The 23714-nt window shown below is 45.0% G+C and overlaps 1 protein-coding gene across 3 annotated transcripts; it reads right to left on the minus strand.

Moving 5' to 3' along the window:
- Positions 1 to 16368: 16368 nt before the first annotated feature.
- On the minus strand, positions 16369 to 22545 carry LOC126651399 (alpha-ketoglutarate dehydrogenase component 4-like). 3 transcript variants are annotated; one of them, XM_050337284.1, is made up of 4 exons: positions 22428 to 22545; positions 20293 to 20352; positions 17880 to 18082; positions 16369 to 16617 (listed from the first exon to the last, which is right to left on the minus strand). In XM_050337284.1, the coding sequence occupies exons 1-4, from the start codon at positions 22492 to 22494 to the stop codon at positions 16600 to 16602; spliced, it is 348 nt and encodes a 115-aa protein (XP_050193241.1). In that variant the 5' UTR covers positions 22495 to 22545; the 3' UTR covers positions 16369 to 16599. The 3 variants fall into 3 exon arrangements, with proteins under 3 accessions (XP_050193241.1, XP_050193243.1, XP_050193242.1); XM_050337286.1 differs by lacking the exon at positions 22428 to 22545 and adding an exon at positions 21178 to 21264 and having other exon boundaries at positions 20293 to 20356; XM_050337285.1 differs by lacking the exon at positions 22428 to 22545 and adding an exon at positions 21178 to 21265 and having other exon boundaries at positions 16528 to 18082; positions 20293 to 20356.
- Between the last annotated feature and the right edge of the window lie 1169 nt (positions 22546 to 23714).

The raw sequence follows: 23714 nt of genomic DNA on the forward strand, positions 1-23714 counted from the left end.
CATTAGCACCTTGCCTAATAGAGACATATCTGGGCTTAGGAGCTGATAGCTCAGCAGTACGAAAAATTACCTCCATGCCTACAGCTTTAACTTGCTCTAATACTAAAGGAGGACATTGTGCTTGATGTTGAGGGTTAGAAAACTGTCCCGTTCCAGTAAGGACATCACCACCATTTCCATATCGGGGGTCATCTTGAGGCCATTGCAAATTTCTTAGTCCCTGTGCTGCAGCCCTTTTAAACCAGACTGACTGGAATACTGAGAATTGCACTGGGGGAAATATAATCTGGGCAAGCATCTGTATATCATATGGGGTCATTTCCTCCATAGCCAATAGCCTAAGCATACGCATAGTAGGGGCCGAGTTGGACCCATACTGCACTGCTGTTTTCTGTAACTCCTGAATCACCTTCCATGAAAACAGGCGGTGCTCATCAGGCTGTCCACTAGCTGGATCCCCCCTCACCACCGGGAAAGCCCCAGCCTCCCCACTCGGTAAGGAGATTATCTGATGAGAAGCGCCCTCCCACGGGGCATCAATCTGATCTGCTAACTCCCAATTTCCCTCTTGCATCACCCGAGCTTTGACCTTTTACCAGAATGTTAAAGGATCACGGGGCCGGACGGTAACTTGTGCAGGGGGCAGCTTCCATTTTCGAGAAGGCTTATGACTGATGATACTGCTTTGTGCCTTTTGTAATTGTACAGGCACCAGAGCGTCCTCTTCAGATGCCTCCTCCTCACTTTCATCAGAATGGTTATCAGATTCTGATGGCAGAGGAGGATACATAGGAGGATCAGAAGGCTCTGGGAGGTGTTTATGAGCCTTCTTGCCCTTGGTCTGGCTTATTTTTGCAGGAGAAGTTTTTGCCAATTCTTGCGGAGATTTATAGGACCTACCCTTGACCGCAGGGGATCTTGGTCCGTATATGTCATCCGAATCATCCCATAACAGTCCTCGTTTTGCTGAACGAAACCCTTTTCCTTTTGAAAGTTTTGCCCCCCTGCCCTTAGAAGGGGGAGGAGGCGAAACTAAGGGAGTTTCGCTCTCACAAGGTTCAAGCGGAGGGGCCGAGGGAGTCACAGCAGGAGGGCTGGCAGCAGCAGGATTTACAGGGGGAGGATTTGTGATATCAGGAGTTACAGAGTTCCCAGAACTTTCCCCCTGAGCATTCCCAGAGGTCTCCCTAGGAGTTTCTGTGGAAACTCCTGTAGAAGCTTCCATAGGGACAGTAACCGACACTGTCCCAGAACCTCCTGATTTTTTATGTTCTTGCAGTGTTTCTCTTAACACACGCCATGTAGTTAGTAACTCTACTGCTTTCTCATCTCCGTGTGTGGATGCTTCAAATAGCCGACGGCCTAAATCATCCCACACAGATTCACTAAAGGCAACCTCAGACGTTGCCTGAAAACCCTGGTCTTTGCTCCACTTCAACATTTTTTGTAGGAACAAGGCACTCATCTTGATTCCATGTTCCTTCAACAGGAGCTGCCACATTCGGATGATAGATTCATCCTCTTTGGACAACATGGAACCCATTTTTGCTCCGGTGGCTCACCTGTTTTTTAAACAGGTGTCTCAAAAATATTTTTGGCCGGCCTTTGAACGACTCCCCTGTCGTTCTTACTAGCTACACTGGAGTTTTCCTGCCTCCAACAGATATCTCGAAGCTGTCTTTCTCCGTCCTCGTTCGGGACGTGTAACTATTTACTTGACCAAGTTAGAGGACTGACTTACAGAAATTACTTTACACTGTAAGGTAGTTTAGTGAAGGAAAAATTAAGCAGTGACAAAAGTAGAATACAAAACAGTAGTATGGCAATATAACAGCTTAAGCTCGCAGTTGCAGGGGTTAAAAAACCCCAGCCACAACTCTGTTACTCATCAATCGTTTTTACCTAGCAACAGGCCAGCAGGCGCAGCTCATCTCAAATTCCTCAGCTCGGCTGGCTGGCGAAAGCAGGGGGGGGGCAGACGCCGCAGTAGAAGCAGAGGTGGAGTTTTCAAAAAGCAAGCGGCAATGCAGACTCAAAGTTCGATTTTCTCAGCTCCGAGTTAGCAAGCTAAGCTGCTGTGGCAGACGATTGCAAAAAGCCTGGATGCTCCATAACAAAACCGGAGGCAGAGGTAAGGCAGAAGAGCCTTTGGTTCAGCAGAAGAGCAGTGGTAGAAGCTACCACAGCAAATGGCGCGGGCCCCTAGCCCTGGGTCTGCTGTACTGCGTCTCTGTTTTGTCTTCTGCAGATCGCTGGTTGGGGCTCGCTCGGCGGTAAAGTCCAGGTCATTTTTTCGCTGCTTCTTCTCTTCGCTCCTCCGTTGATTGCGTCGGCATGGTCACCAGATGTCGCGGATCGAGGCGAGACACGACACAAACCCTTATGGATCCAGAGGCTGGAACACTTTATTGCACGATGTCTGCTACTTTTATACACTTTTTAGGCTACAGATGTCAACTCTCCACTGGTTCTCACATACATAAATATTATTCCATTGGCCACCAACGAAGTTATATAAGTCTGCTTACTGCGCATGTCATGAAACACATTTTGCTGTGCTCAGCACATTTTACCGGAAAACCATATTGTTACAACTTCCGGGTCCGTGCGTAATTCTCCCCTGAACAAAGGTTCCTACTTCTCTTTACCTCTTCCCGAATCCCCCAGGCCAGCTGGGGGAGAACCACCACAGCTAAACTATAACACAACTAAACCATAGCACTAAGTGCTATGTCCAGTCATTTCTTGAACACTTTCAGGGATGGTGACTCCACTACTTCCCTGCACAGTCTGTTTCAATTCTTGGCAACCCCTTCTGTGAAGAAATTCTTCCTGATATTTTGATTGTTGCTAAGTAGTGCTTTACCCTAAGTCAAGGACTTTTCAGTGTCTCATGCTCTGCCAGTGAGGAGGTGCACAAGAAGCTGGGAGGGAGCATGGCCAGGACAGATGACCCAAATTCTCCAAAAGGATATTCCATACCATAGCATATCATGCTCAGTATATAAACTGGAGAGTTGGCTAAAAGGGGCTGATTGCTGCTTGGGATCAGGCTGGGCATCGGTCAGTACATGGCGAGTAATTGTATTGTGCATCCCTTGTTTTTCTTGGGTTTTATTCCTCTCACTTTCCCCTTTTCATTACTAATATTAGTAGTAGTAGTATTATATTTTACTTTAGTACAATTATTAAACTGTTCTTATCTCAACCCATGACTTTTACTTTATTCCCATTCTCCTCCCCATCCCACCTGGAGAGTGAGCAAGCAACTGCATTGTACTTGGTTGTTGACTGGGGTTAAACCAACACAAAAACCTATTCAAGGGAGCTTCCTCTCTTGGAAAGGTCTGAGAGTCCTGAGACAGTTATTTTATGCAATGTTGTCATAGTTCTGATTTTAGTAAGGAATTTTTCTTTCCCTTCCCCCTGCCGTGTGTTTGTGTGTGTGTGTGTGTGTGCGCTCTGTATATGGGCCATTAGGTGAACAAAGGAATCGGCCCAGGACACTAATGGCTGAACTTAGTCTCCTTGACAACAAAGGGGAAGGAGTTGGGGGGGGTTGGTGTGTGGCTGGAAGGAGGTGGGGAGGTGTGGTTGGTGTGTGTACCGGTGAGGTCAGGACCTGTTGCAAGCTGCAGAGTTGCCGGGTTTTCTTCTTTCTTCCTGTTGGAGGGGAGTTTGCTGCTGTTCTCTTCTCAGCTGTTGCTGGCTGCAGGCCCTGCTTAAAACTAATCCTAATCTACTGAAGTTCGTGAGTTTTCTTCCATTGGGAGAACTTTCTGTTTTATTGCTGTTTTTTTTCTCCTTCCCCCTTCCCCCCCCCATTCCCTCTCTCCTTTCCCAGTGTGGGAAGGGAAGGGGAACTGAGGTTTTTTTTTGGTTTTTGGTTTGTTTTTTTCCTTCCCTCCGATATACTTGGAGAGTACCTTTTTTTTTTTCTTCCCCATCCCACGGGGCGGTGACTAGGGATCCCACAGCGCCGCCCGGTGACGGGCACTGGACATTACAAGTTCTGCTCCTCCAGTGATCCAACAGCGCCACCTGGTGACTACAATAGGACACTACAAGTTCTGCACCTTCAGTGACCCAACAGCGCCACCTGATGAATGGTACAGGACATTACAAATTTTGCATCTCCAGTGACCCGACGGCCCCCCCTGCTGACTGTGGTTGGAACTGCATCAAAGGGTGCAAAAATCGAACTGTTTAATCTTCCTTTTGCCTGTTTATCGGTTTTGTTCTTGAAGGGGATTATTGGTGGGTATAGGAGTATTGCTTAGTTATTTTACTTGTTTTTTTCATATTCCTGTTAATACACACATACCTTTTAATAAAGGGCTGTTATTTTCCCTTTTCCATAATTTGTTTTCCTTCAATCAGAGCCTCTTAATTTTGGATTTATAATTGCTTAGAAAGAGAAGTTTGGGTCTTTTCCTCCTAATCCATCCTCAGCAAAAGACCCTTGTCTCACTTAAACTGGGACAAATGTTCTTAATGACACTTCAAAAAAATCTTGCGCTCTTCCCACTCCCTTCCCCCCACCCCGCCTCATACCGCACAATAAAAGTGAAGTTGACCATGGGCCACAGGCTAGGAAGACTTGTTATGTCTTGGGTGATGTGGGTGCTTACTCTCCATCCAGGCAGGCTATGAACCATAATAGCCATGATAGACCTGAGCATCTTCTCTGTGCTTTCCCAGTGATCCCACCTCATGAACCAGAGACCTCTGGCATCAGTTTCTCTGAGCACAGAAAAGGAGACTGGAGAACTGTGTGTTGAGGGTTCTGGTTCATGCCCGACTGTCAGTATGTTGCAGACGTGTCTGGGGATGTGCTCATGCCTGCATGGGACTGGATCAGCTAGCTGTTCACAAAGGTTTTAATCATCCAGGAAAACACCACGTGTTATGAGTGAAAAGCAGGTTCAGATCCCTCAGGGATGAGGCACACAACACTCAGCAAGTGAAAGCTATATCAGAAGCACAGCACTACCATGGTGGGAGACCTGGGACACTGATGCTAGTCAAAATGGGGACCCAACACACCAAAGCCCTGCTTAGGGATGAAGGTCAAGGAAAAGCAACTGCAGGGGTGGATAATAAAACTTGTGCTGATTAACATATCATACATATGCAATGCCCTTTTTTAATCATTAACAAACTTTCTGATGTAATGCAGGTCCTGTTTTCCAAATTCTGAGATACACAGCTGGTCATCACATTGGCACATGTGCCAAAGTAGGTGCAGATGATGGGGAAGAAAACTATCCTAGGTTACTCTGATAACAAGGTAAAACATGCTTGGGACTCTACATACTTGGATGGGAAGAACTGAACAATCTCAGGTTACTGTAAGAGTCTTCTCACACCCTACACCACATCATGCAAGTGAACAGTTGTACATGAAACAAGAGAGTGCATGTGACTTTCTGTAAACTGGAGTATGTACAAATAAACCAGACCTGAAATAAAATGTGATGATAAACACATTTGGAAAAACAACTGAGGTCTGTTTGTGTTGGAATCCGAAACTTAGCTATCAGCAGAAGGAGAGCTGACAGAATTAAGCAGAAAGCCATGGACAGTGGGAACTGGGGGAAGCTCTTTGCTTTGAGAGCCAAAAACCTCCTCACAAAACCTGTTAACATTTAGCTATGTTGATTGTCCTGTCTCCTTCAGCAAGATATGAAAGACTTCGTGGTGATGTTGTCAGATGACAGAGAAACCCTTTTGTTCTCTCCCCCATGTGGTTCCTCACTGCGGGAAAATATTAACCCCCTTGCTTCACCTTAGCAGAGAATTGTGTAATCATCTAGTTGGCATAATCCATCCCCTAGTTAGCATAACCCATCCTCTTCATTAACATATCCCGCCCACCGGACCCTTATATTGTGAAGCGTGTGTTCAATAAAGATTCCAGCTTGTACCCCCCAAAACTCGGATCGATTAGTTTTTGACCTTCACATGTTTGTTGGTTACATTGCAAACAGGTGTATTTGGTCTGGCTGAGCTGGAGTTCATTTCCCCTTAGCAGCCCTCACAGTGCTGTGCTTTGCATTGGCAGCTAGAAGGGTGTTGATAACACACGGGTGTTTTGGCTACTGCTGAGCACAGCACCAACGCTGTAACATTCCTTCCTTAGTTGAGGGCAAGATCCTGGGAGGGGACCCAAGTAGGCCAGCTGACCCAAACTGACAAAAGGGATATTCCATACCACATGACATCAGTTCAGATATAAAAGCTAAGAAAGGAGCAGGAGGGCAGGCATTCATTGTCTAATGGCTGCCTGCTGAGAAACCATCACGCATACTGAAGCCCTGCTTCTCGAGAGTGGCCAACCATTGCTGCTCATGAGAAGCAGAGAATAAACCCTGCTATCTTTCGCTTCTGTGCACGCAAGCTTTGTTTTACTTTTTTTTGCTTTAAATAAACTGCCTTATCCCAACCCACGAGTTGTTTTTTTTTCACCCTACTCTCTCCCCTGTCCCACTGGGAAGGGGAGTGATAGAGTGGCTGGGTGGGCATCTGGCATCCAGCCAAGGTCAGCCCACCACAATCCTTTTTGGCACCTAATGTGAGGCAAGATAAAGGTAGTTTATATATATATATAGCATGCTATAGTAATAGTAGCTATTGAATAGTAGGCTCCTGTGCGTGACACGGAGTTTGCTGGCTGCACTGCTTATCACTTTATTTTGCTAAGTTTCAGGAACATACTAATATAAACAATTGCTCTGTGCTTTGCTTTTACACTAATGGCCTTGTTATGCTTGGGGAGTTATCTTCTGGGGAGCTATCTGGGAACGATGGAGAAGTACACCTTTCCCCCCTCCCTGGCATTCATATAAATGGCTTTGTAATGAAGTCTCCCACACTCCTTGCTGTCACGGGTTCAAGTGGCTGAATTTTTGCTAATAGAGAGCCATAGAGATAATTTTGGTTAGAAGCTACTAGAAGCTTTTGCTATTCTATGATGTCATGGGTTTGCCAACCAACCAGCCCCCCTGGGGCTGAAAATAGTTTTTTCCAGGTGAATTTCCAGAGCAAAGCCAATCAAAGGTTTTAGTAACGCCTCTGCCAATTACATATTTAAGAAAACAGAAGAGAAGTCTGTTGTGCAGAAAGAAATTAGGAGCCATGTAGGGAGAGAGGCAGGCCCCAAGTGGGGCCAGGCCTCCCTCCTCCCCCGGCCCTAGGCCAGGGGCAGGTGTGGCACTGAAGCCCCCCTGACCAAGACATGTAACAGAGTGAAGAAAAAAACTAAAGAAAGACTGCCTGGACGAGAAATACTGCAGAAGGAATTCCAGACAGAGACAGTGCAGCCTCCAAGGTCAAAGCTGGCAGCTGGAGGAGAGAGAAGAGCAGTTCGAAGGCGGGGGGGGGAACTCCTCTACCCCTCTCTCTCTCTCTCTCCCTTCAGCAGGGAAAAGACTGAAAACTGAAAACCCCTGCCATCTGTGGAAGATTACTGAACGAGGAGGTGCTCTGCAGCTCATGAAGGAGCTCACATTGGAGCAGAGGAGTGCATGAAAAAGATGTGACTCTGCAGGAGGCCTAAGATGAAACAGAGTCCTGCTGGAGATCTGTGGCCCATGGAGAAAGAGACCTATGCTGGAGCAAGTCGGCTCGGGTAGGATGTGTGATCCCAGTGAGGGATCCATGCTGGTGCAGCTGAATTTGTGACCCTAAGGGACAGCAGAGAAGGGAAGAATTGTTGCCCGAAGGTAGACTCACACTAAAGAGATCCATCAAAGACTGTCTCTCGTGAGAAAGGACCCCACAAGAAACAGGGGTGGACTCAAAAGCCATTACCCCTTGTATCTGTGGGAAGACCATGGTAGGCAAGTGTCCCCTTGCAGTCCATGGAAGACCCCACAGGGCCCAGGTAACCCCCAGCCTCCAGTCTTAGCCCAGGAGGGGGTAGGCCCAGCCCTGAGGTCGACATAGAAGACAAAGAGAGAGACAGTTCCAGCTGTGACGAATCGGAGCTGTCATCCTAGAGATAACAGAAGAAGAACTTTCAAGTGCTGCAAAATTATTTAGAAGACCTATAGCTCTGGAAATGGAAAAGAGACTGCTTCTCCTCCTGAACTGATACAAGGGGGGAGGGGTATTTTTGTAAATACATAGCACTTATGCCTAGTTAGAATTGTTGTATATATAGTTCTTTAGTTTTTATCTTACTAGTAATAAATCCTAATATTATTCTCCCCAATCAGATCTCTTTTGTGTGCATAAACCTTCTCTCAACTTATAGCAATTGTGTGAGGGGTGAGAGAAAATTGACCCAGAGCAAAGCCACGACATATGGAAAAGCCAATGATAGCCAGCTCCAGGATGGACTTCCTACTACTAGCCAATGATATTCGCTTCTGTGATAACATATTTAAGAACACAGGAAGAGAAGCCTGTGTCACAGAAGAAATTCCAGCTCAGAGGAGAGCAGAGAAAATGAGATAGCACTGTAAACTCCAAGGTCAGTGTAGCAGGAGGGGGGAGGAAGAGGCCCAGGGAGGCCTCCCTCTCCTCCTCCAGCAGGGTAAAGACTGAAAGCCGAGACCCCTGCCGCCTGTGGAAGACCATTGGGGTGCAGAGATCCCCCTCTGCAGCTCATTAAGGAGCCCACGCTGGAGCAGAGGAGTGCAAGAGGAAGATGTGACCCCGTGGGAGGCCTAAGATGAAACAGAGCCTTGCTGGAGACTTGTGGCCCATGGAGAGAAAAACCTACGCTGGAGCAAGTTGTCCCAGGTAGGACTTGTGACCCTGTGAGGGATCTATGCTAGTGCAGCTCATTTGTGACCCAAGGGACAACAGATTATGGAAGAACTGTGGCCCGAGGGATAGACTCACGCCAGAGAGGTCTATGGAAGACTGTCTCCCGTGAGAAGGAACCCCACAGGAAACAGGAGACTCAAAGCCATTACCCCCTGTAACTGCGGTGATAACCATGGTGAAGCAAGTTGTCCCCTTGCAGCCCATGGAGACCAACAGAGTGCAGAGGAGAAAAACCTCTGCACCCGATGGAAAAGTGATTCCCCAGGACAGTAAATTGGGAAGAGTTCCTGTCTAAGAGATAGATTTTAACAGCAGCAGAAGCAGCCACTAGCTGTGACTTCCCCCTTTCTCATCTCCCTGTGCTACTGGGGGGAGGAGGGAGAACATGGAGGGAAGGGGGGAATGGAGAGGTGAGAGACAGCTCAGACTACAAACTTTGGAAACAACATCTTTAGAGGAAAAACCAATGCAGATGCAGTTTCCCGAAGTCAACACAGAAAAACACAGTTTAAACTCAGGCATCGTGAATTTATTGTACGGGAACTCCCTATGCTGTGTAAAATCTCTCTCACTCAATCCCCACAGGGCTTCCTTGGGCAGCTCCATCTTGATTCTGTTCACTGAGCCAGCCCCCGCCCCTGTTCTAACTCCATTGGTTGTCCCACCTGTCTCTCTCCGGTCCCTGGGTTCCTACTGGGTGTTAATCTCCCGTCTCCTCCCGTTGGCTAGCCGAGTGGCCAAGCCCCGCTGTTCCTCCCACCAGCCTTATGAGCTGCTGGAAACCTAAATAAACTCTCTTTGCTACAGGATTGCCTGCGTGCTTATGTGCTGTGTGTTACTCTGCACTGGGGCTTGCTTTAGCCTGACTCTGTCCCTGAGAGATGGACAGTGGAGAGCATGTCTCCCTCAAACCCCGTTAAAGGTGTTGTGTTTTAAGGCTGTTTTATTCTTTAATTCTTATTCTGTTAGCAATAATTTCGTTTTTAAGTTTGTTAGCAATAAATTTAAGTTCTATTCACTTTAAGTCTGTTTGCCCGTGAAAAATTAGTTAGTAAGTGAATCTCCCAGTTCTTATCTCTACTCAGGAATTCTCTGGGGTTTTTTCCCCTCTCCTCCGAGAAGAGCAGAGGGGGAGGAGGGGGGAAAGTGGTTTCCAATAAGTGTTTAAAATCCAGCCAGGGTCAAACCCCCGACACTTGCTAATCCTTATGTGAGCTGTTTGGTAATGTTATGTTGCTAATACTGTCAGCACATTACGGAGTTCTTGAAATCTGGTGTTATCCTGGTGTAGGAGAAAACAAACTTTAGGTGATGATATATTGGGACGCACCCTGAGGTGTCCAGTTCCCAGGTGGCAGGGTGTGTGGAGGGATCTGGGCGTGTTCCTAGGGCATTTGACACCTCCCATTACCTGGGACTTCACACCTGAACAGGTATTTGACCCTAGCAAATTGACATGTCACCTGATGGAAGGGTGCCTTGCCTACCCTAATCAAAACCAGCAGCTTCTTGCTCTGTACTGGGGCCTGGCCTGTGCTTATTGAGCCACAGTTCAGTACTCTCAGAAGACTGTAGTGGAGGCAGGGACCCAAACTGCAATGGAGGACACTATGGCTGAGGTAGGGACTCAAACCACAACAACTACAGTCATTGCCCCAGTAATGAAAAAGAAGAAATGGATAAGACAAGCTACAGGTCCATATCAGCAATTAGTAAGGGAGGAAGAAGGAGTAGAAGGAGGCAAGGGGTGTTACAATCTGCTTAAATATTTCAGAATGAACTTCAGATTTGAATATTCCCTTGAGCAAAATTAAAACTCACACAAGTTACCTGTTGATACCAAAACCTGATTTTATTAATTGCTAAGAGATGCAAAGAGAAAAGAGGAAAAAATAAGAAAAGGTTGTAAAATGCTAAGATTACTTTTTAGAAGCAGAGAAAAGATACCACCAAAACTACCTTTTCCGCCGAGCTGGTGTGAGTGGTGGGGGGGAAGAAGCAGTTTTCTGTCTTTTTTTTCCTCTCTCTGCTGCTTTTCAATGTTATCTCTGTAGCTGCGGCGGGGGGTGTCTTAACAAGTTTAGTTCTCTGGAATGCGGCCAGGATGTGTGTTTTTGCGCTCACGTCAAGCTGTGTCCCAAGCAGTGCAGGGTCTCAGTTAGTTCAGCCGCACCTCCCTGGCCCTCAGAAATATGGTAAGGGTAGAAGGATAAGATATAACTCACATGTGGTACAGTGGGTCTCAGTTTTCTCCAGGCCAGAAGAACTCCAGTCTCCAGTAGCAGGTAGGCAGCATGCGGTGGTGGAGAAAAGGGTAAGGAGAGGTGGAGAGATTCTCAGCTGGGGCAACCAGTTCTCTCTCCCCTGATTTTCTAAAATTTGTCCTCAACTTTTATAGTGTTCAAAGGAGGTTGTACATGGTTTCTTGGCATGTAGCCCCATTCAGATGTTCAAGGAGATATGATAACCATAAACAATAGCAGGGTCTTTTGGCAGGAAAAGTCCAGTGGGAAGTTCTGGTGAGAACTTCTGGCAGAAAGCCGACAGAGAATTTTTGGTAGGAAGTTTTTCACAGGCAGAAACAATGGAGAAACATAATTTTTGGTATTTCTATATTATCTGTGTGTTAAAAGGGGTCAGATGAAAAAGCTGGTCCTTCAACAAAGGAAGTCAGACAAATCGAACAGGAAACTGAGATTACCCAGTCCCTGACCTCATCAGAACTCTGGGACTCCAGTAGTGGGAGTCATATGACTCCAGTACTTGAGAGAATTAGCAGTGCTGGAAATCATCTATAGTAACATCTATAGTGACATCCCCAAAGACCCAGAGGATGTTCCTTACATGATGGCCATGTGAGGAAGGTGGTTCAAAGCTCCCCTGTGCCATATTTTAACAGCCTGGTAACAGTATATTACCCAAAGATGGATCCACCAACTGTAGAGGTGATGTCCTCCTGGCTTTGAAATGTAGAAGAAAGTCTAGGCACTTCCTCATTCCCACAGGCAAACATCTCAGCTCTCAGGGGCAGCCCAAGAGATCGGTCCCCTCCTGCCCCAGTCAGAGGGAAAGGAAGCCCCAAGCGCAGGCCACGTGGTGAACTCTGGTTCTTTCTGCGTGACCGGGGGAAGACATGAAGAAGTGGGATGGTGAACCCACCTCTAAGCTGGAAGCCTGAGTATGTGAATTAAGAGGGAAATGTTAAGAAGGGGTCACCCAGGAAAGCTGTCCATGTAGTTGCCACAGAGACCCAAGAAAGAAAACAGTGACCTCTCAGATGTAAGAGGACTGAAATCAACTTCTCTGATCCTGGTGAGGGGACCACTGGTCTGGCATCACAATGGTCAGACAGTGAATACTCTGACCTGGAACAGGAATAGAGGGTCCCTGCCTTCAGCCAGGAGGAGGAAAGGGATGATTTGGTCTACTGGACTGTGTGGATTCAATGGCCTGGCACAGGTATAAAGCTTCTGTAGATATGGGTGTATGGTGCATATCGCGGGTGGGGTTTGTCCCCGCGAAGGACCCTCGAGCACATCTTGTATAGGAGACGAGCCCCCAGATAGGTGACTCACAAAATGGCGTTTATTAAAACAAGGTGTCAGTTTATATAGAGGGGTACATAGAAGGGTCTCGAACAAGGGTGGGATTCTTGCCAGGGGCACGAATCCTAAGGGTCAGAGATAAGGGAAAATGGAGGGATTGGCTGCAGGGATATGTCCAGCCATATAGGGAGATTTGGGAGTTAGGGAAGGAAGGGAAGGAATGGTGAGGGGCACAGATAGGGGGGTCCTGCAGGGGTCTGTGGAAGCGGCGTCTTATCGCTGGATCTCAGGCGCTTCCTGCAGTTGCAGCTGTCAAAGCACCTCTAGATCGATTTCTTCCTCCGAGGTTTCTTCATAGCCTTTCTGTATCTGTCTCCATTCTCTGTAGGCCTCTGCTGCTCCACCCTCGACAGGTGCACATTAATGCCATTGAGGCACAGAAGTGCAGAACTCATCTGGATCTCTGGAGTGATAGGGGGATGCCAGGAATTATCAGTGTTGGAGGCTGAAGTGAGTTTAGCAGGGATCGAGTGGGAAAAGCACCCCATTGTGACTGGCCCAGAGGCCTCTTGTATACTTGGCATTGATTACCTCAGGAGGGGAGACTTCAAAGATCCAAAGGGGTATGGATCGGCTTTTGGTGTAACTACTGTAGCTACAGAGAAGATCAAACAATTATCTACCCTGCCTGGCCTCTCAAAGGATCCTTCCATCATGGGATTGCTGCAAGTCAAAGACCAACAAGTGCCCATTGCTACCAGAACAGTGCACTGGTGGCAGTATCGCGCCAACCGTGACTCCATAATTCCCATTCAGGAACTAATTCATCAACTGGAGAAAAAGGGAGTGATTAGCAGGACCCGCTCACCCTTCAACAGCCCCATATGGCCAGTGCGGAAGTCTAATGGGGAGTGGAGGCTGACAGTGGACTATCGTGGCCTGAATGAAGTCACACTGCCTCTGAGCGCTGCTGTGCCAGACATGTTGGAACTTCAGTATGAGCTGGAGTCAAAGGCAGCCGAGTAGTACGCCACAACTGATATTGCCAATGTGTTTTTCTCCATTCCTCTGGCAACAGAGTGCAGGCCACAGTTTGCCTTCGCCTGGAGGGGTGTCCAGTATACCTGGAATCAACTGCCCCAGGGGTGGAAGCACAGCCCAACCATCTGCCATGGACTGATCCAGACTGGAACAGGGGGGAGCTCCAGAGCACCTGCAAAATATTGATGATATCGTTGTATGGGGCAAAACAGAAGTTTTTCAGAAAGGGAGGGAAATAGTCCAAATTCTTCTCAAAGCTGGTCTTGCCATAAAACAAAGCAAGGTAAAGGGACCTGCACGGGAGATTCAGTTCTTGGGAATAAAATGGCAAGATGGACGCTGTCATGTGCCCATGGATGTAGTAAAAAAAATAGCATCTATGTCTCCACCAGCTAACAGGAAGGAAACACAAGCTTTCCCTAGGCCTTGTGGGTTTCTGGAGGATGCACATTCCAGGTTACAGTCAACTTGTGAGCCCCCTCTATCGAATGACCCAGAAGAACCATTTTGAATGGGGCCTTGAGCAACAACAGGCCTTTGAGCAGATCAAACAGGAGATAGCTTGTGCAGTAGCTCTGGGACCTGTTCAAACAGGACCAACTGTGTGAAATATCCTCTACACAGCAGCTGGAGAGCATGGTGTCACCTCGGCAGAAAACACCAGAAGAAACCTGAGGTCAGCCATTAGGGTTTTGGAGCCAGGATTATTGAGGATCAGAAGCCCACTACACACCAACTGAAAAGGAGATATTAGCAGCCTATGGGGGGTTCAAGCCACCTCACAAGTTGTTGGAACAGAAGCATGTCTCCTCTTGGCACCGCATTTGCCCATGCTGCACTGGATGTTCAAAGGTAACATCCCCTCAAGACATCATGCAACCAGTGCTACATGGAGTAAATGGGTAGCTTTGATCACACAGCGATCCCAAATGGGAAAACCCAATTTCCCAGGAATCCTAGAAGAGATTATGGACTAACCAGAAGGCAGGGATTTTGGAGAACTGCCTGAAGAGGTGACTTGTGCCCAAGAAGCACCACCATATAACGAGTTACCAGAGAACAAAAGAAGCTATGCTCTATTCACTGTTGGATCTTGCCGTGTGGTAGGAAACCATCAGAGGTGGAAAGCTGCTGTGTGGAGTCCCACGAGAAGGGTCGTTGAAGCTGCTGAAGGAGAGGGCTAGTCAAGCCAGTTTGCAGAAGTGAAAGCCATCCAACTAGCCCTAAAGATTGCTGAACGAGAAAAGTGACCTGTGCTATACCTCTCTACTGACTCCTGGATGGTGGCTAACACCCTATGGGGGTGGCTACAGCAGTGGAAGAAGGCCAATTGGCAACGCAGGAGTAAACCCATCTGGGCTGCTGCATTGTGGCAGGACATCACTGCACGGGTGGAAAACGTGACTGAAAATGCGTCATGTTGATGCTCACAAGCCCAAAGGTTGTGCCACTGAAGAACATCAGAACATTAAGCAGGTGGATAAGGCTACCAAGATTGGAATAACTCAGGTAGACTTAGAGCAGAAGGGTGAGCTATTTATAGCCCCATGGGCCCATGAAATATCAGGACATCTAGGAAGAGATGTGACATACAGATGGGCTCGTGACTGAGGGGTAGATCTGACCATGGAGGTCATCACACAGGTCATTCATGAATGTGAAACATGTGCTGCAATTAAGCGAACCATGTGAGTAAAATCTCCCTGGAATAGAGGGCAGTGGCTGGGTTTCCAATATGGTGAGGCCTGGCAAATTGACTACATTGGACCACTGCCATGAACATGCCAGAGCAAGAGCTAAATACTTACCATAGTGGAGGCAACAACTGGCTGGCTGGAAACATATCCTGTAAACCAGGCCACTGATCGAAACACCATCTTAGGCCTCAATAGACATATTCTGTTGGCAACATGGGACCTCAGAGAGAATTGAATCAGATAATAGGACTAATTTTTTGAACAATCTCATAAGTTCTTGGGCAAAGAAACATGACATCAAGTGGATCTATCATATCCGTTATCACCCATGAGCCTCTGAGAAGATTAAGAGGTATAATGGACTGCTGAAAACCATGTTAAGAGCATTAGGTAATGGGACATGGAAGCATTGGGAGGAAAATTTAGCTGAGGCCACTTGGCTGGTCAACACTAGGGGATGTGCCAACCACCCTAGTCCTGCCCAAATAAAACCCCTACACACTGTGGGAGGGGATAAAGTCCCAGTACTACATATGGGGAATTGGCTGGGGAGGTCAGTGTGGGTTTCTCCTCTTATGAGTACTACACTGCCCCTTGGCTGAAAGCAGCATGACTGAGGCTAAGGCCGTTGGCTGTACCAGCCTGAGATGCACAGGCAGAGCCTGGCTCACTTCGGTCTGCCACATAAAAGGCTTTAGTTACAGATGACACATATTAAGTCCTATGAGGAAAGGCTGAGGGAGCTAGGGTTGTTTAGTCTGGAGAGGAAGAGGCTCAGGGGTGACCTCATCACTCTCTACAACTACCTGAATGGAGGTTGTAGCCAGGTGGGGGTCGGTCTCTTCTCCCAGGCAATCGGCAATAGGACAAGAGGGCACGGGTTTAAGCTCTGTCAGGGGAGGTTTAGGTTGGATATTAGAAAGAAGTTCTTTACAGAGAGGGTAATCAGGCATTGGAATGGCCTGCCCAGAGAGGTGGTGGATTCAAGGTCCCTGGAGGTTTTTAAGACGAGGCTGGATGTGGCACTGAGTGCCATGATCTAGTAATAATTACACTTCTAAGTGTAATTAGACCCAAAGGGCTCTCTTTTGAAACAGTTAATAATTTGAATAATCCCTATTTTTATATTTATTTTTTCCCAACCTCAGATCTGATATATATAGTTGTATAACTACAAAAAAAACCCCAGTCTTAATAATAACTGAGAATAACTGAGAATACTTCAGTGTCCCTTTTCTGCCCATAAAAATCAATCCTAATGAGACATCTGAATCTTTTTAAATAGAAAACAACTAATTTCTATAGGCAAGTTTGCAAATAGCTAATTAGAAAAATGCTTTAATGGTGTGGACATCAAATGCTACTTAAATTTTTTGTTGATGGCTTTCTCAATCTCTAATATATAGTGTATCATGTCAACCTTCTCACCCTTCATATGGGTTTTTATTAAAGCTATTAGTATATAATCATAGTATTAAGGAAATGCCTTTATTGTGACTATAATATTTCATTCTTCAACAGTGGCATATAATCTTCCATATTTATTCTGGACCTCCACGCTGTAAAATAAAAGCATATAGTTAAATATTTTTCACTAAAAGAATGGGAAATGGAGATCAAATCTTTTTCACTGTTCTAGATTAACAAATAGAGTTTTAGTTTTAATTTTTGATTTAGACATTGATTTTTAATTTGTATAGGAACATGCATAGAGTGTCAAAGTATCAGCATATACCCATAACAACTCCATTCAGTTCAGGGGAGAATACAAAAAGATCAACACCTACAACCTATAATTATAGCTGCTTCCAATTCTCCCACTCTGAAGAAACATGACTTACTCACTTTAGAAAGGTCTGATAAACACAGCAGTAGTAAAGAGAAGTTTTAGAATTATTTTCACTGCCCAAATTCCCAAGTAAAAACAAAGCCAAGGTCAGCCATTACAATCTTTATGAGAAATGAGAAAGGTATTCAATTCATTATTTTGCCAACAAAATTATTTTACAACTTACCATTAGAAAATTTATGCTAGAGGTTGAGTGTATTACTATGGAAAATAAATAATTTTATTTCTAATTATAATACCCTACTGATATACATGCAAGAAAACTGATTTTCTCTATTAATGTAAGGACACCTACAGTGTGACCATAATTTAACAGTTATGTGTCTTTTCATTTCAAACTCACACCCATCTCTCCAGTTCTTCATATTTTGTGCATTCTCCTTTTTTAAGCATCACTGTTTACAACTGAAAATTTTTACAGTACAAAAGCAGGTTTTTCTTGCCTTTTATATACAATGCTGTATTTGCAAATATTGCAGAAAATATTGATATCAAGTTTAATAAAGTGTTTCCACTACTAGAAATACAAGAGGTAACTTACTAATACATAACTTATAAAAACCAGCTTGAGGAATATTTTGGACTTCAGTCACCTGGTAACAGCCTTTGCTGGTCTAAAAACAGACTTGTGCTCCTGTCCAGCATATTCAAATTACACATTAAACAGCTGTTACAAAACAGGTAGTGACTGTGATTAATATAGGCTACAACTATCACAAAATGTCTGCATGTCTGTTTTAAGTCTGTATCTCTCTAATCAGTGATACTGCAAGCTAGTAATTAGTGAGAGTTGGGTACCTTGTGTATTAAAATTTTGTAGTTTAGGTACTGTGCATCAAAGCAGTGAAAACTCCAAGTATACACTTGCCAAAAATTACAATGTAATACCATATTTTAAATTTGGAAGAAGGTGTAGAAATAAGAGAAATGCTAAGTAAATACAGACAATACACACCAACAAATGAAACTTACCTGAATGTATTCAATCTCTTCATCTGACATTAGTTTCCGTCTGTATTTCTGAGGTAAGGTTCTTGTTAATTCAGAAGTGTCTGGTATACCTTGTACTCTATGAACAGGTGAAATATTTTGAAGTGCTGGTGATCTGCCTCCTATAGACTCCTGTGCTTTTGAAGCATCAAGAGATGGCATACTTGTTTGCAGAGATTCCAGTACTGAAATCCAGATTGCAAAACCATTACAGAAATATAACTAGACTGTAAAATTAATTAGTCAGCAGCCAATAAAAGTTACCAGTTATTGACAATGTTCTTCATTATAACAAATACTTAAAAGAATTAAAAGATACTCTACTTCTCACAAGCTGTTTTTATTGTTGTTAAATATACCAAAAACACAGTAAAAAAATCCTGAAAGTAAAAGAAAGCATATTTGAGTGGCAGACATACTGATGTGGAAACAGAAGATAAATCAGCATAGATCCTAACAAAGGCTTTTTCACTGGGAAGCTGGACTTGCAGAAGCAGCATAAAGTATTAAATGTGTGCATGGAGGGGGTTACGTAAAAAGATAACTAAGATAAATAACTAACATCCACTAAGATTATGCTTTTTGTTAATTGCAACTATAAAGACAAACAAGTGAAAAAGAGGTAGAGGCTTACAGAAAGATAAAGCTCACAACTGTGACATACCACGACATGCAATACAATGCTGTACCCATTTTTAATATTACAAAATGGCATCAACAAAGAAGGGTCCCAAACAGAGCAAGGAGGAAGAGAACCCACCAGAAGGAGCACAACCTGAACAGGGTGCATGCCATTAAGCTGAAATTTTAAAATTTAAATAAGAAGGCAAAGGGAACAGAAGATGAAAACAGAAGAAAACAACACAACGATGATAATAGTTTTGGCTAGTAATGACTACAAAGTATTTTTGCTTTAAGAAGTAACACATCTTATACATGAAAAATAAAGAAAGTTTCTCCAAATTTGTTCTATATACCACATAAATGTTTAGAGATTTGCCTAAGATTTTCTTTTATTGTATTTTTAAAAGTCTGAAGTGTATTTGGAATAGAAGCATTAGCCAATCAAAAACCCCAAGTCAAGACCTGACTTAATACTGCTGTTGCTTAAACTCAGATACAGTCCCTACTACAGTTTTCCCTTCCCTGTTTGAGACCATCATGTTGCAGTAGTAATATGATAATAGAATTTGGCTGGCCTTTCAAGCACTCACATCCCTAAAAGTATAGTCTTGATCTGCAGAGCTCTGTTTAGCTATGTAGAAGCAACAGTCTGGTATAGTGAAACAGTTATTGCTACAGCATTCAAGCCAAGTGAAGTAGATTGCAATTTACTAGTGAGGCAACAAAAACTGATTAAGGCAGAAAGGCCTAACATACTTAAAATATATAGCCACAAAAATCTTGTGATGCAAAGATAAGCATGAGCTAACTAACATGATTTTAAGCCTTTAAGAAAGTAATTTACTGGCATGAAAGACAGTTGGCTGAACTGGGCACAAGATACAAAATTCTGACTGAAAGTTATGGCAGAAAATAGTTCCTGAAGAATTCACAGGTAAGTCAGAAGTGGTACTGTAGATACTTTGCAATGTTAATGGATAAACTAAACTGAAAGCTAAATCCTAAATATAATACTGTGGCAAATACATGGTATGGTATAATTTCTAAACAAATGAGAATAACAACAGAGCTTTTTAAAACATCTACTACATTTTTTTCAAATGCTTTATTCACTCAAAAGGAATATTAAAACAAAATACAGCTCATTAACTTTGATGTTCTAAACATAACAGTATTGAGGTTCCTATAAATATAAACATAGCTGTAGGTGTAAAAATTAATGTCAAAGATTGCAATGAAGTTAATTTTTTCTCAGCATTCATTATTAGCACAAAGAAACACTTCTTAAAATGTACAGTGGAATGGCTCTTAGCCATAAATCAGGGTTTTAAATACTGTAGACATCACACACTCCAATTAGGAAAAGAAAGGATGAGGAAAACGCAACATCATTTTTTGCAAATATCACCAAATATCTAATGCTGTTTCAAATTCACTTGGACACTATCACTTTAGGCAAATATTAGTATTTTCAAAAATGTGACCTTTTATATAAATAGGAAAACACTAGAAATCCTTGTGAATCTGCCTTGATCAAAAAAAATAAAGGCATGCACGTCATATTTATATTCCCACGGTATTATGTATATTTCCACAGTTGTATAGAGTCTGAAAAGGAAGCCTTCAAACTAAAACAACTACGATTCAGAAACCCTGCTCAAAATCAGTTGAGTCGCATCATCAAAGCAGAAAAATTGTGCGCTGGTTCTTATATAAAACAGTTTATGCAAAGAAATATGACATAAGTTGTATCTATAGATTAAATACTTACTTTTAGGTCTGGGACTACTTTTTCTGTCTGGGAACTTTATTAATGGAGTATGTGGCTTGACTACCTAGAACAAGACAATGTAGTAGGAGAAACAGAGAGAATAAAATATATTTCTAGACAAACATTAACTTTACAATAAAATGGAACATACAACATATTAAACAACCACTTCTATACTGCTGCTTTGTGCACCAGCAATCTGATAAAATTATTACTTAAATTCTATTTTTACCCAAGGGGAAATTTCACCTTTAAAGGCACTCCCCCACCCTAGTGTTCAGAACAGGAAAAAGCATTCTCTTCCTTTTCTCACAGCAATCAGTGTGTATGCAGAAATAGTTACCACAGCAGCAAAAATGGAATGATAAAATTTTAGCACATGAAATTGCTAGCAGTGCTCTGCCTGTATGTATTTGTTCAGCTGGCTGGCTGGGATTGACTAGTTACACTAAGAAAAAAAACTATATATTTTAGTTTGGTATTCAAAGCCACTGTGCTTATTTTTGAAATATGTCTTTTCAAAAACTCCATGTTTCACGCTCACCTTGAAGGGAAGAAGGATGGCTTAGAAAGGAGATACTGGTTAGTGCCCTCGCCTCTTGAAGAGCCACCCTAAAGGAGCAGCCTGCAGTCTGCCCAATAACATCCTTGGGTACCAGAATAACCAGGCACCGGAATCAAATGACCGGTGCCACCGGGCCGGCCCCGCCGCATGCTTTTTCCCCCGCGCCAAGGACACCGGCCTCTCCAGCGGTGCCTCTGGCCTCGGCCACCTCAGACCCCGGCGGCCACGCGCGAAGCGAGGCCTACCACCCGCTCCAGGCACCATGCTCCCGGCCCCAGCCGCCCCAACCACCTCCCGGTCCGCAGGCCGAGCACCGCTACCTGTACGACTCTAGTGGCGGCCACCATCTTACTGCCCATGGTGACGCCACGTCCCAGGGCCTGAGGAGCAGCACCAGGCCACGCCCACTATGAGCGGGGCCCGGAGAAGGGGCTGTTTGAGGCAGTGCCAAAATACAAATAAAACAAAATAAAGGGGCAACACATCAATTTTTATTATTTTTATTTTTTATTTTTAAAAATCGCTTCAAGTAGCTCTACGTTTTACTTGAATTCATTCAAAACACAGCAGATCCACCTTTTAAAAGCTGACACTCACTTATAAAGAGTGCCAATGTTTTTATTTAACATATTACTGTGGTGCGTTGACCTTGGCTAGACATCAGATGCCCGCCAAGCTGCTCTATCCCTCCCCCTCGTCAGCAGAACAAGGGGGAGAAAAAGACGACGAAAGGCTCGTGGATCGAGATAAGGACAGGGAGATCACAGCAATTGCCGTCACAGGCAAAAGAGACTCCACTTAGGGAAATTAATATAATTAACTGACAATCAAATCAGAGTGGGGTAATGAGAAATAAAACCAAATCTTAGGACACCTTCCTCACACCCCTCCCTTCTTCCTGGGCTCAACTTCACTCCCGAATTCTCTACCTCCTCCCTGAGCGGTGCAGGGGGAGAGGGAACAAGGCTTGCGATCGGTTCATCACGTTATCTCTGCCGCTCCTTCCTCATGCTCTCCCTGTCTGACCATTCCGGAGCCACTCTGGCAGTCACACTCCCACCACCAGAGACTCTAAGTGCTGGGACTGAAGCCCCTTCGCAGCGGGCGGCTCCAGTGAGCTGATGGATGCCCGCTTGACTCCCTACACACCCCACTCACACGCAGTCAGACCAGGCTTCCTTACCGGCTAGAGCCCAGGTTTCCCATAGCAGTCTCAGACATCTGGATCCTTACAGCAATTTATTCGCGGCGCAGTAACACAGAAAAAGCTCGAGCAGCTGCCTCCGAGGAGGGACCCCGTGTAATAAACTATATTTTAGAGGGGATTCTTTTTTGTTAAACTTAGTAAAACTTCAGGACATTGATATGTGATTTCCGTGTGTATTTCCCACATATCTGTTAACTACCTCTAACAAGCTGGCATTTGTTCTCGAGGCTGATAAGAAAGGGGGGAGGGAAGTCTGGCACTGTAATCAAACGGCACCAGCTGGGGACACTGAGAAGCTTCCTTTAAACAAGAAGTCAAAGTGATTTATATAGACGATAAGACTGGAAGGGGAGGAAAGAATACCTACTAAAGGCGCATGCTCCAAGCCGGGTTCATCTAGCGGACATCGAGGAAGACTAAAAATCTTCATCACAGAGACCCCGGCCCACAAAGAAACCCCCAGACCACGGACGCCGGTAACACAGCCCGGGAACATGCATGGGGAAAACTTTGCAACTGAGCATGTGCAAAAAGCATGCCCCGGACTATGTATGGATAAGAACCTATGTACTGAGCATGTCTGGACGGCGAACCGGGGGGTTCAAAAGGGGAAGTTTGAGAGCCTGAGGGGGGGCGGTGGCGAGCTGTGAGAGAACTTTCTTTGGTTCTAAACAGCCCCCCCCCCTCCCGGCGCGCCGATTGTTTATCTACCGCTTACTAATAAATTTGCTTACTATTGTAAATTGGCTCCTTCAATTTCTTTAAGGCATTGCTGGTAACCTATAACACCCCGTACAACCGAATCCCTGGGCTTTTATACTCTCACAGTCTAAGCGCGCAAAAGTCTGAAGTCTTCCTGCTGAGTCCTCCACTCCTGCTGTGTCTCTCAGCGTCCAGTCACCTGGCTGAGCAAAAGAGTCGGCACCAGTTCACGACCTCTTGCCTCGGGCTCCTGCCACCCAGAGCTCAATCTGCAGCTTGCAGAGCAGCTGCACACCGAGCTACCTGCCCTAAATGTATTCCTCAACATTCCTCTAGTCCAACATGGAGTCCCACCCATGGGAGACAGTCTTCCACAAACTTAACCACGTGGGTACCCCACAGGATCCCAAGTCTTGCCAGAAGATCTGCTCCAGCATGGGATCCTCTCCACAGGGTCATAGCTTCCTTCAGGTGCATGCACCTGCTCCAGCATGGGGTCCTCCACGGGCTGCAGGTGGATAACTGCTCCTCTGTGGACCTCCATGGGCTGCAGGGGGACAGCCTGTCTCACCGTGGTCTTCACTGTGGGCTGCAGGGGAATCTCTGCTCCAGTGTCTAAAGCACCACCTCCTTCTTCACAGACCTTGGTGTCTGCAAAGTTGCTTCACATATTCTCATTCCTTTCTTCTGGCTGCTGTTGTGCAACAGTTTTTCCCCTTCTTAAATATGTTCTCACAGAGGTGCTACCACTGTTGCTGATTGGGTGTTAGAAAGATAAATTAGTGTCAGTAGAATTGCCTTGTTAAGGTTTAGGGCTTGACATGCTTCAATGATCTCAGACCTAGAGGGAGGTTGTGATAAGAGATTTTTCTCAAACCCCTTGTGTTTGATTTGTCTGTCAGTGCCCGAGGAAAGCCAAGACACTTGTGCCCAACCAGTCTGTCAGTG

The sequence above is a fragment of the Myiozetetes cayanensis genome, unplaced genomic scaffold (assembly GCF_022539395.1).
Source record: "Myiozetetes cayanensis isolate MyiCay16 unplaced genomic scaffold, myiCay2020 scf60, whole genome shotgun sequence".
NCBI lineage: Eukaryota > Metazoa > Chordata > Aves > Passeriformes > Tyrannidae > Myiozetetes > Myiozetetes cayanensis.

Coding starts and splice junctions, on each gene's coding strand:
- LOC126651399 (XM_050337284.1), bottom strand. CDS start 22,494: ATGAAGATTTTTAGTCTTCCTCGATGTCCGCTAGATGAACCCGGCTTG. Junction 20,353..22,427: donor GGAGCATGCGCCTTTAGTAG/GTATTCTTTCCT, acceptor TGTTCTAGGTAG/TCAAGCCACATACTCCATTA. Junction 18,083..20,292: donor AAGTAGTCCCAGACCTAAAA/GTAAGTATTTAA, acceptor TCTGGATTTCAG/TACTGGAATCTCTGCAAACA.